The sequence below is a fragment of the Conger conger genome, chromosome 8 (genome assembly GCF_963514075.1).
Source record: "Conger conger chromosome 8, fConCon1.1, whole genome shotgun sequence".
NCBI lineage: Eukaryota > Metazoa > Chordata > Actinopteri > Anguilliformes > Congridae > Conger > Conger conger.
In genome coordinates, this window is record NC_083767.1 from 34,757,234 (window position 1) to 34,770,412 (window position 13,179).

Here is a 13,179-nt window from a genome sequence, read left to right on the forward strand (position 1 = left end):
CAGAGCGGTGTTTTTGAAGTGAAGCCAAAGCGTTTAAAGCGTCTGACCTTGGTGCTTTTTCTTTCAGATCGTCAACCTCATCGAGGAGACGGGACACTTCCACATCACCAACACCACCTTTGACTTTGACCTCTGCTCTCTGGACAAAACCACGGTGCGCAAGCTGCAGAGCTATTTGGAGACTTCCGGAACATCCTGAGGATCTGGGGGGGGGCAGCTGGCTGCCATGAAAGAGGAAGCTCCTCACACCCACATCTGGGAGAGAGGGGGGGGGGGGAGGGACGGAGGGTGAGGGAGGGGAAGAAAAGGTTTGTTTTTTTTCTTTTACTTGAAATTATGCAGCGACACAAACTGCCTGCCAAGTCTGGAGATTCCCGCTTCCTCTACTTTATCTCCCACCAGCCGGATGAGTGCGTCCCTTCGCCCGGGAGCTGGCAACTTCAGAAAGATGGAGAGGGGGAGGTGGGGCGGTGGGGCAAAAACCTTGGAACTCCGTTCCTGACGTCCCAGAGTTCACCTGGAATGCCTTGAAAACAACTTTTAAAAAAACAACAAAAAAAACAATGTAAAGACGAGGAAAAAGCAACCTGACCTGGCTCGTAACGAATGTGGATATTGTTCCTGTGTCTGTGCGATAATTCTGTTCCTTTTTGTGAAGACTGCATGTGAAAACACTGCCTTACTACATTGTCCGTCTATTTATTGAGTTTCAGGTCTGGATAGTGGGGGTGGGGTGGGGTGGGGACTTTGTCTGGGGAAGAACAGTCGCGGCACGGCGTGCAAGCACTTCAGGAACCGCCGTGTGTGCCCTGCGTGGATGGAAAACGGGCACAAGCGGCACCCTCCCCACGTTTCGACTCCCGGGGGGGTGGGCTTTTGCTGATTCCTGTCGAGGGAAGACACTGCGGAGACTGCAGCTTCCGCCGTGTGTGTGTGTGTGTGTGCGTGTGTGCGTGTGTGCGTGTGTGCGCGTGTGCGTGTGTGCGTGTGTGCGTGTGTGCGCGTGTGCGCGTGTGCGCGTGTGCGCGTGTGTATTACAACTGAAAGCAAATTGCATTGTAAAATAATTTTAAAAAACATGCCCTGAAAATGTATATTCTTGGTACAGAAGTTTGAAATTTCCAATCGGACCAGTCAAAGTTCAAACAGTTTAAAAACGGCGGGCTGTAATTTTTCATTTTTGTGCACTAGCCTCAATTAGAATGCGAACGAGGCGGGTTTAACCAATCACGCGCTGGTGTGCAGCAGTGAGTGGGAGGTCATGTGACCACTGGCAGGAGCCAGGCTTGAGTCGGGTAGGCAAATCTACACATTCTGAGACTGGTAGGGCTAATGTATTCTTACAAATGTAAGATTTATTTTGTAGAAAACTGTACTTTTTTTTAACCTGTTAATCTTATTTATTTTGTGTGGGGGGGGGGACCCTCAGTTGCCAAATTTAATTTCTGTCTGGTGGGGAAACCGCTGGTAACTGAAAGGAACCCACTTTAATTTGGCTTGTTTTGCCAAGCGGGAATCTGTGCGGTAACCCTGAGAAAGGGGGGGAGGGATTGTTGGGCAGAAGGCACAAGTCATCCTTTGTGTTTGCTGGAAAGCGGAGTCGTTTCAGGACTCCGGTTTCGCTGTGTTGTGTTAGAAATTTACGGCGGGTCACTCTGACATGGGTGCAGACATGGCGAGTCGGCCAACGGGGAGGAGGGGGAAATAGCTACAGTCACTGTGTGTGTGATTTGTGTACCCGTTTTTGAAAAGAAGAAATGTCGCTTTTTGTTCCTGTGTGTTTGCATACTATGGCCCAACTGTCAATCCTTCCCTTGCATTCCGTTTCTCAGCCCAAAGATTATTTTCCCCTAATTTGTTTTGTACAAATATCATGATATATTGTTTATATGTGTATATAAACTCTATATGTGATGCGTCCTGTCATTGTTTTGTTTCTTGGAAAGTGCTGCTGTGGAGATTCGACTGTCTGTGCTGCATGTGCTTGTACTTGGAGCAGCGGTTGTTTTTAATACACACTGTGCAATTACTGATGGGTTCCATATGTACGTCATTAACCAGTCAGGTCATGTGACCGGGTGGAAGTCCGCTCCAGCAACGACAGCGTCCACTCCTTACGGCTATTGGCCCAAGCAGCCATCTTCTTATCTGGTTACTCACGGCAACCTCTGGTTAAAAAATTAAGAAAAAATAGAACGAGATGCCTGATAGGCAGATGGATAGACTCTGTGCTGCTATTGGAGTAGCAGTTGGTGGGCATGGTGGTATCCTGTTGACAAGGATGAGAGGTGAGGTGGTCAATGGAAGAAAAAATCTCTGATCTTAACATTGCTGTTCTCTGCAGGCACCTTACCTGAAAAACCAATCCAGCAAGTGTGAATGCACTATAAGAGATGCTACTACTATCATGGAGATGTTTTGTAGCTGGGAGCTGGACTTGTTTTTCTTTTTGGGGGGGAACAAAAAAAGTCATTTTCTGACAGTAGTAGTCGCATTGGGCTGAATGCGAGGACAGCCAAAGTGGAACCGACAGTGGTGTCTGGGCACCTGACAAGCTTTCCTATAAATAAGAATATCAGTACGTCTGTGAGATGGCCCTGTATGCATGTCTTCCTGGTCGTTGATTGCGTGTGCGCGCCTTCTCCTGGTTCCCCTGAACTCTGCTGTCGGGTCTTGGTTGCCCACCCTGCTTAACGACTACCTGCCTTGGTCTCGGCCTACATCAAAGGAAAAGGCTTCTCACAGCTATTGTATGACAACGTATAATGTTAATTTTATTTCATTAAACTGACCCGTCTGGTGAATATGAAAGGTAATTGAATTGCGGCAAAGGTTTGGTCTGTAATGTGGAATGTCAATGAAAAATCATACGCTTTTCTCGACTGCCGCATTCAGCACCAACTTCCTGTGTAAAAACGGAGGCAGTGACCAACCTCTTAAAGAAAACAAATGACACATGAAAAGGGAAAAAAAACGGTAAAAAATGTCTGCCACACGCGTACACATCCCCCTCACGCCATTTTAGCTGACAGTATTATGGGCTCGCAGGGTTTCATACGGGGACCTGTAAACATTGCTCCGCAAATCCCCCCCCAGTAAAATATGTATTCTTGTGTCAATGATTTCTTACAATGGCTCTTAACCCTCCCTGGCTCCATTAGCGTTTATTTAAACCAGAGCTGAAATGTGAAACGGTCTGTTATAGCGGGAAGGCTGCAGAAAGCGGGGAGTTTATTAATGTATAGCCTTGCTCTCCGGTCATAACGTCCCCGTTTCAATTAGAACACAGGGCTTGTGTCCCACAGATGGCTTTTTTTTATGTTTTTTTGTCTGAGTGGGTGGTCTGACAAAAGCGTATCTCTGCGGTTCATCCCTTTCTGCCGATGCTGGAGAATGTTTTGGCTACACTGAGGCGGCGCCATTGAAAACGTTTCTGCGGCGTGTCGTGGTGGAGGATGGGCGCAGACGTCTAATGGAACTGGCCTTTTGCTGCACTGTGTAAGATTTCCGCAGCGCAGTTTGTGTTCCTGCTCATACGCGTCCGTCTGGGCTTGTGTGCGTGTGCGTGTGCATGTGCGGGTGTGTCTGTGCTCATGCATGTGTGTGTATGCATGTGGTTTCTGTGGTTGGCTGAGACCTATAAGTTGGATGTGTTGGTGGTTGTGAGTGAGCGAGCGCACTTTGTGCCGGATCTAGCTCTACTTCAGAAGGTGCGCTGATCACTGTGCTCAACCAGCGAGTGTGTTCAGCGGTTATAGTTCCAACCGTCGAACTTCTCAGAAAATGTCTTGTTTTTAAAAAGATTTCCTGCACATGCATTTCAAATACATGATACCTCCTCCTGTCAATAAGACCGCTTCAGAGTTGAGGTGTATTTCTTTGCTTTGAAGGAGGGAGGCTACTGACTCCTATCGGCTTCAGGTCTTTATGCTAAGCTAACACGTTATGCCAGTGTTTCCCAACTCCAGTCCTCGGGACCCACATGCCAGAAGGTTTTTGTTGTAACCAGTAACTCGCACACCTGATTTAATGATTGAACCAATCAAACCACAAAAATGCCCTTGATTAGTTAAATCCGGTTTGTGAGCTACTGGTTACAACAAAAACCTTCTGGCAAGTGGGTCCCGAGGACTGGAGTTGGGAAACACTGCGTTATTCTAACATGGAAACCGAGCCAGTGAATGCACAAAAACGGAAATGAAATCAAACATCTCTGTCTGGGTAAGTTGGAGAAAAGGTTTATTTCCGAAAATGTTGGGGTATTTCTTTTTAACTTAGGTAGTAACATCAAGCCAAACACTGCTGTCTGCCCTTAGGGTGCTGTTGACGGCAAAAAAAACTATGTAGCGTTTCATTTCCTTTTTTTAATCATGATATATCTTCTGGTTTGTCCGTTCGAATGTTCTCAGTAACTTTAAGGTCACTCCCAGTGGAATTTATTCTCTTCTCTTATTTATTTTCCTTCAAAGACAGTTTTGGTGAGTTCATGAACCACTACGGCCCAGCTGACTTTGTAAAGCTTGCATTTAGTTGCAAGTCAAAGTTCAGGATAAATGTTTTGATTGGATACAGGCCTGCGTAGGGTTATGGAAGGTATTCATAAGTTTTGTACATTTTGCATCCCTTTCAACGGATAAAAACTATTTGGGTAGAAGTGAATCTGGAGGCCACTGGTCCAGCAGCACTTGGCATAGTGGATTGACCTAAGACTTTGGAACCATCTCTATGAATTTGAAGGTGGCATGAGCCCAGGGAATGCATCAAAATATTTTAAAATATTAAACCTAAATATAATACCACCTTGTCTCCTCCATGCCCTGGAAACCAATTTTTATGTCCTCCCTCCCGCTAATGTCCCAGTATTGGAGACGATGAACAAAGCCACTTCAAAGTTGCATCATCCTGCTCATGTCCAGAGATTGAAAGGCCGTCCCACAGCATCTGACACTATCCCAACTTTAGAAGTGGCAGAGAACTACCAAGACAAAAGTAGTCTGGCTCATATCCTCCAGACCAGGGGTGCCCAACTCCTGTCCTCGAGGGCTGGTCTGCGTGCTGGTTTTTGTTCCAACCAATTGGCTTGTTTTTAATTTGCTGACAGCTCTACAAATTATCCTGGTTCAAGCCTGTACTTGAGCACAATAAAATCATTAAGATAATCTTGCAGTCTGCAGCTGTATCCACTTCTCCTACACGTCAGATAAGATATGATTGAGTCAATAATTAGGACCAGAAGTTGGCACAAAATCCTGAAACGGATCGGCCCTTGTTGTGCACCCCTGCTGCAGACAGATTAAGCCAGTGGTCCTCACTACTGTTCCTGGAGAGCTGCAGGGTGTCCTACCTTTTGTTGTTACTCAGCACTTAACTGCTTTAATTGATCAATTAACTCACCTGGTTCGTTTGGTCTGAATTGGTTGCTGATATGAAGGCTCTCCCGGACCAGTCACAATTTCAAATCAAGCAGGAAACTTGTACATGAGTGATCATGCAAATATGCATTAATTCTATTCAATAATTTCCAAATATTTTTTTACCAACAGATTTGATCAAGATGTTCCCGTGGGAATTGTTTTTCAGTGTGAGCACTGCTATCATATGAACATGGGTGGATAAATAACTGATAACACAAAGCAACAATTGTTTTGGTTTCATTAATCTATATCTCTGAACTGCCGTATGTGAGATGCAATGAACTGGCAATAGAACTTAGGCTGTCATAGCTATAATACAGTACAAAGGGAATTAGTGTTCTGTAGGTCCGAACATCTGAGGCTGAAGTCTGGAATTACATGAATTTATGTTTGAGATCTGTGAGATGTTTACTTTGATATTATCTAATTACATATAAGTGTCTCAACACAAATCGCAATGTCAGGTTCATGTTTGTACAGGCTACTGTACATGTTACCACTTGTACATAAAACCTACAGTACAAACTATTTTGTGGCTTTAAATGGGCAGACCATGGGTAAGATCTGTGATTGCCTATTGGTGGGTTCATCAAAAGAATTTTGCTTGCGATGGAGCCATTTCATCAAAAGTTAATTTGATGATGGAGATGCAGATACGCTGTTCCAGTTGTCTTCACGCCCCCGTGTTCTCCTCTCCTACTCCCGTCCTGTCCTCCACACGCTTCTGGGTAGGAGAGGAGCGGTAGTGGGGGAGTGGAGTCAAGGGGGAGAGGAGTGAAGAGTATTTGGATGCACCCAGGGGATATGAGATGGAGCGGGAGTATTGGACTCCAGACAGTGAGGGCTGCGGTGTCTGCTGGGTTTCACCCCTGACACGATTCATTTAGTCGCTGATTGCCTGGTTTCTGAGACCGAAATTGGCTGATTTAAGGGAAATCCGCAATAACGTTCACTCACTGTGGCTCTTTGGAATTGGCGTGTGATGATGACCCTCATTTGGAGCAACTCTGGCTTGGTGGTCTAGCACACGGGTTCCTCAATTTGGTTGTGGAGTCCCCAACATTTAGCCTGTCAATAAGTTTTGTCAATTACACATGTAACCTCTTGCTTTAAAATGAGTTGAAATGAACACAGCAAACAACTTATCTACGATCTTTAAAATGATTTCTATAAAATCTATATTTCTAGCTTCTCTTTCTGAAGACTTGGCATTAATGTGCAAAGGGAAATCGTCTCTCATTGCACATTAAAATTAAATTAAAAACACCACCTCATACTTCAGTGGTAATAATTATGTTTGGAAAGAAAACCAGCACACGGGGTATCTCCAGTCTGAGTGTGGGAAACCTGAGCTAACGCATCTGGAAGCATTGGTTCACCCGTCCAAGGACACCATGTGGAGGAATCTTGAGTGATCTAAATAGGGTGCATCCTTTGTTCCCAAGACCATGGGTTCATTTCAATCGCCTATTTTTCTCCTCTTTTTCTTTCCCTTGCTCCTGACCTGGAAATCGATCGAGGTCCGCCATCTTTAGGGGCATTCCAATCTGTTAAATGTTCCCTCTAGGAGCTAGAAGTAGAAGTTAGGAACTCCAAATCTTGCCTTGAGCCTGGAAACACGAGCAGAAGTATTTTTCTCAGAAAGCATGACATATAAATGATCGTCTGTAACTGACGTGGCTTCAAACTGACGTTTGAAGGAACAGGGACATTCCTTTTGCCTAATTCACGTTTTTCTGATTTCTCCATCTTCACTTCTTCAAGCCTATTTTTCTAGCCTGTCCCAATGAGTGGAGCTAGGGGTAGAAAAAGCAACAGGAATGAGCCTCTCGTCCAGGCCCACTTACTTACCTACCAATAAATTCCTGACCAATGGCAAGTCAAGTTTTTGTTGTTGATTTTCTGTGGAATTAGTACGCCTCTACGAGTCCCCGTCTCGAAGAATACAAAAGCCCACTCGTGGCTAGGGGAATGAAATACCTGTGAGTTCCCTCCATTTTAGGAATAACCTCAGTCTGATGACCGGTAGGGAGGATTCAGGTGATGGAAATTTGGTGGTGCCTGAAACGGGTGAGATTGCAACAAATGGCCTAGGCCTCACCACTTAACACCGATTTGTGCGGGCGTCAAATACCACAGAACAGCTGTCCTCTTGGTGGTGGGGTGAGGGTATTATTTGAAATATGTGATGCGCTTCTAATCGTATTAACATTTCCCTTTCATAGTTCTTGATCCCAACTCCCTGTTGGGAAGAGGTCTCCCTCTCTCTCTCTCTCTCTCACACACACCGACACGTTTAAATCCCCGGCCATGTTTTTCACATTACACAAGGTTTATATTTTAAACGGCCGTTGTGGTCACGCATGGCCAGAGTAACGAGGTTCTTAAGCATTAACTGCCTGCCGCCGAGTTGCTCTGCAAGTGCGAATTCGCCGGGAAGCTGACCTGCGTCATTTCGCCTATTTCTTCACCTGCCTTGGCCTTTGAGACACACACGGACACTCGCACGCCGGCCGCGTTTGTCGTTCCGGATTAACGCGATGTTCCAAACGCCCCGTCCTCACGGGCTCAAAGGAACGTAGATCTGGCCGCACCGTAGACGCGCGGAAGGTTGCGGTCCTCGGGATTCCTCTGCGGGGACCCGGCGGGAAACGGACCGTCCCGGACAAGGGGAAGCAGCTGCGCCGGCGGTTGGGTTGCCGTGGATACCCATCCGTATCCTTGAGCCGCGATGACACGGCGCAAAGGGCTTTGTGATTGTCACGGGCATGTGGCCGCGCTTGATGTCATCATTGGAGTCCTGGAGCTTGGATTCCAAAGCCATTAGGCGTTATGGGAAACCCGATCCCGAGGTGTTGACGCGGAGACGTAACGAGGCAAAAAAGTTGTGCGATTAAATTATTGCACGTTTATTATATTAGCGCATTTTCACAGTGTTTTCTTTTTCTCTCAAATGGGGAACTGAAAGGTCTCAGCCTTTCCTATTGAAAAAACGTTTGCTGTTCAAAAAAAGTGAATTCATACTTTGGTTATCAAGAGAAAGGTTGAGATATTGATTATTGAAGATCGAGGATGATTGAAGATTCACGTTTTAGTGTTGGACAATATTTTTGTTGGAAAACATATACGTACAGGTAGATGGGTCAACGAGGCTGAAAGAATGGCACGATAAACCAGTCATTAATTATTACAAGAACCAACTGCAGTATGTGTGCACGTGTGTGTGCGTGGGTGTGTGTCACACTCTTTCTCCCTCCCAACACCTGTTCATTACTCCATAAATCCTCCCCAGACCCAATTAAAGGGGCAGGGAAGAGCCGGGTCCCCCCCTGCTCTTTGAAGGTCCTGAAAAACCGAGGGGGACTTAGTGCCAGACTACAAAGCCGTCTCTCTCCGCTGCCCGCTCCCGTCCCTGATCTAATGGGCCGTTTAAGTAAGTATATGTGTACATATAGATGACCGAGAGGACAGCGGCCATCGGAGCCTCCCCAGCTGTTTCTTCTTCATGGGTTTTTTTTTTGTTTTGTTTGCTGCTGCACAGAGGATATTAATACATTGAATATAGCTGGGTTCTCTTCCGAATAGGGTCTTCATTCCAGTTTGTTTAGCTTCCCCCACTGTGTGTTTCTTTGGCCGCGGCTTCTAAAGCTCCCCCCCCCTCTCCCCCATCCCGTCCACCTCCTCTAACATCTTGGGTGGGTGGTTGTCGAGCAGGACGCTCTCACGCGTCGGCGCCGAGAAGGCGGCAAGCTTGCGGCGCGCGGGAGGAACGCGCGGCCTACGCGTCGAAGACAAAGCAGGAGAAATATTTTGTCCGCGTTCGTTTTCACCGGGGTTCTAAAGAAGATTGGGAAGATGAAGAAGAAGGAGAAGAAGAAGGAGGAGAAGGGGAAGGGGGGGGGGGAGGAGCCTTTGAAATGGCTTAAGTTAATCCCGTATCCAAAAGCAAAGTCTGCGGAGCTGGAGGAGCAAGGGGGGAAAATGGAGCAGTTCACAGTGAAGGCCAACAGCAGGACATCCTGTTTGAGCTCCCAAATACCATTTCCTCCAATAAAAAAAAGGGGACCCTAGAAATAATCTCCTGCAGACGAGACACAGAGACATTGATTGTCATTCTGGCTCGGAGCCAAGGCCACCAGAGAAAAGGGGGTCCAGCAGTCACAGAGCACCTAAAGGAAGTTATTAGAGCCGTGGGCTGCCAAAAAAGTCTGACCCCCCCCAACAACACACACACACACCCCTCCCCGATGGCATCCTCCAGACTGTTCCCCACAAAGGCCTCGTAAATGCTGGCATCACAAAGAAATGGCTCCCCAGTCGCGCACCTTTTGATCCCAACGCGGAGACAGGGAAATTAGCGCTAGATGAAGGTTGCAAGCAGTTTTTTTTTTGTTCTGTATCCCGACTTCAGCCATTTGGATCGAAAGAGTGTTGCGTGCCCGTGTGCATGTACGCCATGCACATGTTAGGGCGATTAATTTTATTTTATGGAGAAAAAGTATTTCCCATTTTTCTGAGGCTGTAAAAAATGTTTTTGCACCCTGAGAAACCATTTTTGGCAGTGTTGCTGCAGGGGCAACTGAAAGATTAGTCTTCAAATGGAGGAAAGGCACTTATCAAACCGTATCTACAATCGTTTTCACAAACTGTAAAATCTATTTTTTTTTACAGTGTATTTTCAAAAAAACTAACTTTCAAAGGAAATATTTCAACAAAAGGACATGGACATGGTGTTGTTTAAAAATAATTTAAAACGGAAGTAAATGCGCTGAAAGTGGGCCTTACACACACACGCAAACACGCACACACGAAAACACACACACGCACAGCTTCTGCCTATTCTCCCAGCCGTTTTGTTCCCAGTTCTAATCCGCCATTGTCATCAAATTTGCACGCAGTGGCCATAATTCAAAAGCGCCCATCATATGTTTAAGCTTAGCTTGCGTCCTGGGCCCTTCAGCCAGCCGCCTTGACCTTTCCGCCAGTTCCGCCAGCCCAATTCTGGGTGGCGGCCCTTGTCGCTGAAAACGCATACAAATTAGCCTTTCAAAAAATCAGATCAAGTTATGTAAAGAACAAACGCAAGCAGACTTCAAAGAGAGGGGGGAGAGGGGAGGGGATGAAGAGGGGACAGTGGAAGCAGGGGGGGTATCTTCACCCTGGAGAGGGAGGGTCTGATACCACAGTGTTTCAGTGATTCCCCACCCAAATCGCTAGATTCCCAGACACCCTGGATTTGATTATTTTTATGTGCACCCCAAAACCACCCCCCAACACACCCCCACCCCCCTGCTCAATACATCCCCGACCCCTACTTTAAAATGGGTCCAGCTTTTTGGAGCGACCCACAGTCTGAACTCTGGAACTTTGATTTCGATTTTCCCTGGGCTGGCTACACACACACACACACACACACACACACACACACACATACACACACTTAGTTCCTCTTGATGTATCTGGATGGGCCAGTGAGCCATGACCTCTGCCAGCCCATTGCATTTTCCTCTCTCACACACACACACTTGTTTGTATGCTGTTTTAAATGTCAATGAATTTCCAGTATGTATCACATAATGACCTAAATATTACTAAATTCTGAAGCAATTCAGGTTAAGAGACTCATGTAAAGACATAGTAGCAGCCCCCACCTCGGCATCCAACCCACAACCTTTCAGTTACAACCCCAGCACCCTATTATGCTATGCTCCTGTTCATTGGTTAGTCCTGCAATCATCTAATCTGGACCACTTTTCTCTCAGGTAATTAGCTCAACAATTAGCGCTACAAATTGCCCAGAATATCTTCACACCTGATTCCCAGGTAAAGGGAGAGTGGAAAACCAGCAGTTGTTGGACCTCGAGGACTGCAATGGAAAATTTAGGAAATATTAGGAAATATTGCTCCCATGTGTTTCCATGACTGTAAAATGTGGAGAGTGCTCACTGCATTAGAATTGTGCAATGGCGGTAAACTTGCAATTTTATTTGTACATAATTTATTAAAACGAACACATCCACACCTGAACTGGAGCTACGTCTACCGCCAAATCAACAGGCCCCTGCCCTCTTCTGTTCCTGCTTCATCTGTGGTCTATCAGAACATGAGAGTGCTTTAAGATGGTTTCCCTTTCAGCTAAGTCACATGCTTTAGAACACTGTTGCTCAACTCCAGTCCCGAGAACCCACTTGCCAGAAGGTTTTTGTTGTAACCAGGAACACACCTGATTTAATGGCTGAACCAATCAAACCACCAAAAAAGCCCTTGATTTGTTAAATCAGGAGTGTGAGTTCCTGGTTACAACAAAAACCTTCTGGCAAGTAGGTCCCAAGGACTGGAGTTGAGAAACACTGCTTTAGAATGTGATTCTAGGGGCTCATCCCAATCGCTTGTTTTTCTCATCTCTTCCTTTTCTTGCTCTTTTATCTACCCCTCCCTCCACCCATCAGGAGAGGCTAGGAAAAGTGGCAAGAAAAAGAAACGAAGACGGGGAAATCAAGAAAACGTGAATTTGACAAAAGGAATGTCCTTGCTCCTTCAAACAGTTTGAAGCAACGTCAGTTACAGGTGTGGCAGATGGGGAGAGGTGGATCCCCAGGACGATCGTTGATACGTCAGGCTTTCCAGAAAAATACTCCCACAAAGGATGCGCTGATGTTCTCTTGCTCACAGGAAAGATTGGTTCCTAACTTCTACTTCTAGCTCTTAGGAGGGACATTTAACAGGTTGGAATATCCTTAAAAATGGCGGACCTAGATCGATTTCCAGGTCAGGAGCAAGTAAAAGAAAAAAGAGCAGAAAAATATTCAAGAACACTTCAGATTTCAGATTCCAAATTATAGAATACTATGAAATGTGATTCTAGAGTCCAGATTCTGAGCGTACAGCACAAAATGTATGTCAATGCATGGAATGCAGCATGTGTGAACCAACGATTAACACCAGGTCAGCAAATGTTCAGCAAACTGAAAACATTCTTTAGAATCTCATCAATCATCTCTCCATTCCTGGTGTGTACTTTCCTGGATCACCCTTGGTTCACCCCTCCTTGAGGAGTGTCTCGTTGAACTCCACCTCTAAACAAACACAGTTCAAGAGAGATTAATAAACATGCCCCTGGAGTTTATTCTACCTCTGCAGCCTCAGGGGTCAGGTTTACATTTAAGAAAAGAAAACGTCTCGGCCATTTCTGTGTGAACGGGAGAAACAAAAGTCTCGCCTGCTAGGCCATCTCTTGCTCCAATAAGCATAAAACTGTAACAAGATTGTCACTTGGCACAAAATGTCAATTATCTATTGTGCCGTGCAAATCCTTGGTTCTTGTTTAAATTTGGTTTATGCCAACATTTTGGGAAATATAGCTTTTTTCCAACTTATCCAAACCTAGACGATCATTTTTTGTGCATTCACTGGCTCAGTTTCCATGTTAGCATAATGTGTTAGCTTAGCATAAAGACTTGAAGCCTATAGGAGTCAGCAGCTTACCTCCTTCAAACTTTTCAGAAAACAACTTATCTTGGGTTTTTTTTTTAAATTTAATACAGGATACCTTGTGTAAATAAGACCGCTTTGGAGTTGCTGTAAGGAGCAATTATTGCTGTCAGGAGCATATTGTTAATTTGTACAGTAAGTATCAGGGAGATGTGCAGACAACCAAATCAGTGAATAAGCAAAGAATCTGCTCAGCACTAATTTTATAAACTGGACAGTGCTGTCAAGGTGCCACGAATTTACTATTTTTATATACTTGTAAAAACAAAAAGAG

At 45.5% G+C, this 13,179-nt stretch overlaps 1 protein-coding gene across 4 annotated transcripts in view; it reads left to right on the top strand.

Annotated features, from left to right (window-relative positions):
• The window catches only part of mllt3 (MLLT3 super elongation complex subunit), a 72,662-nt gene extending 72,406 nt beyond the window's left edge, over positions 1–256 (top strand). For all 4 annotated transcript variants that reach the window (XM_061250949.1, XM_061250950.1, XM_061250947.1 and 1 more), the window contains exon 14: positions 68–256. In XM_061250949.1, the coding sequence (XP_061106933.1) occupies positions 68–199 (132 nt within the window). In that variant the 3' untranslated portion in view covers positions 200–256. The remainder of the gene's footprint in view (positions 1–67) is intronic.
• The last annotated feature ends 12,923 nt before the right edge of the window (positions 257–13,179 follow it).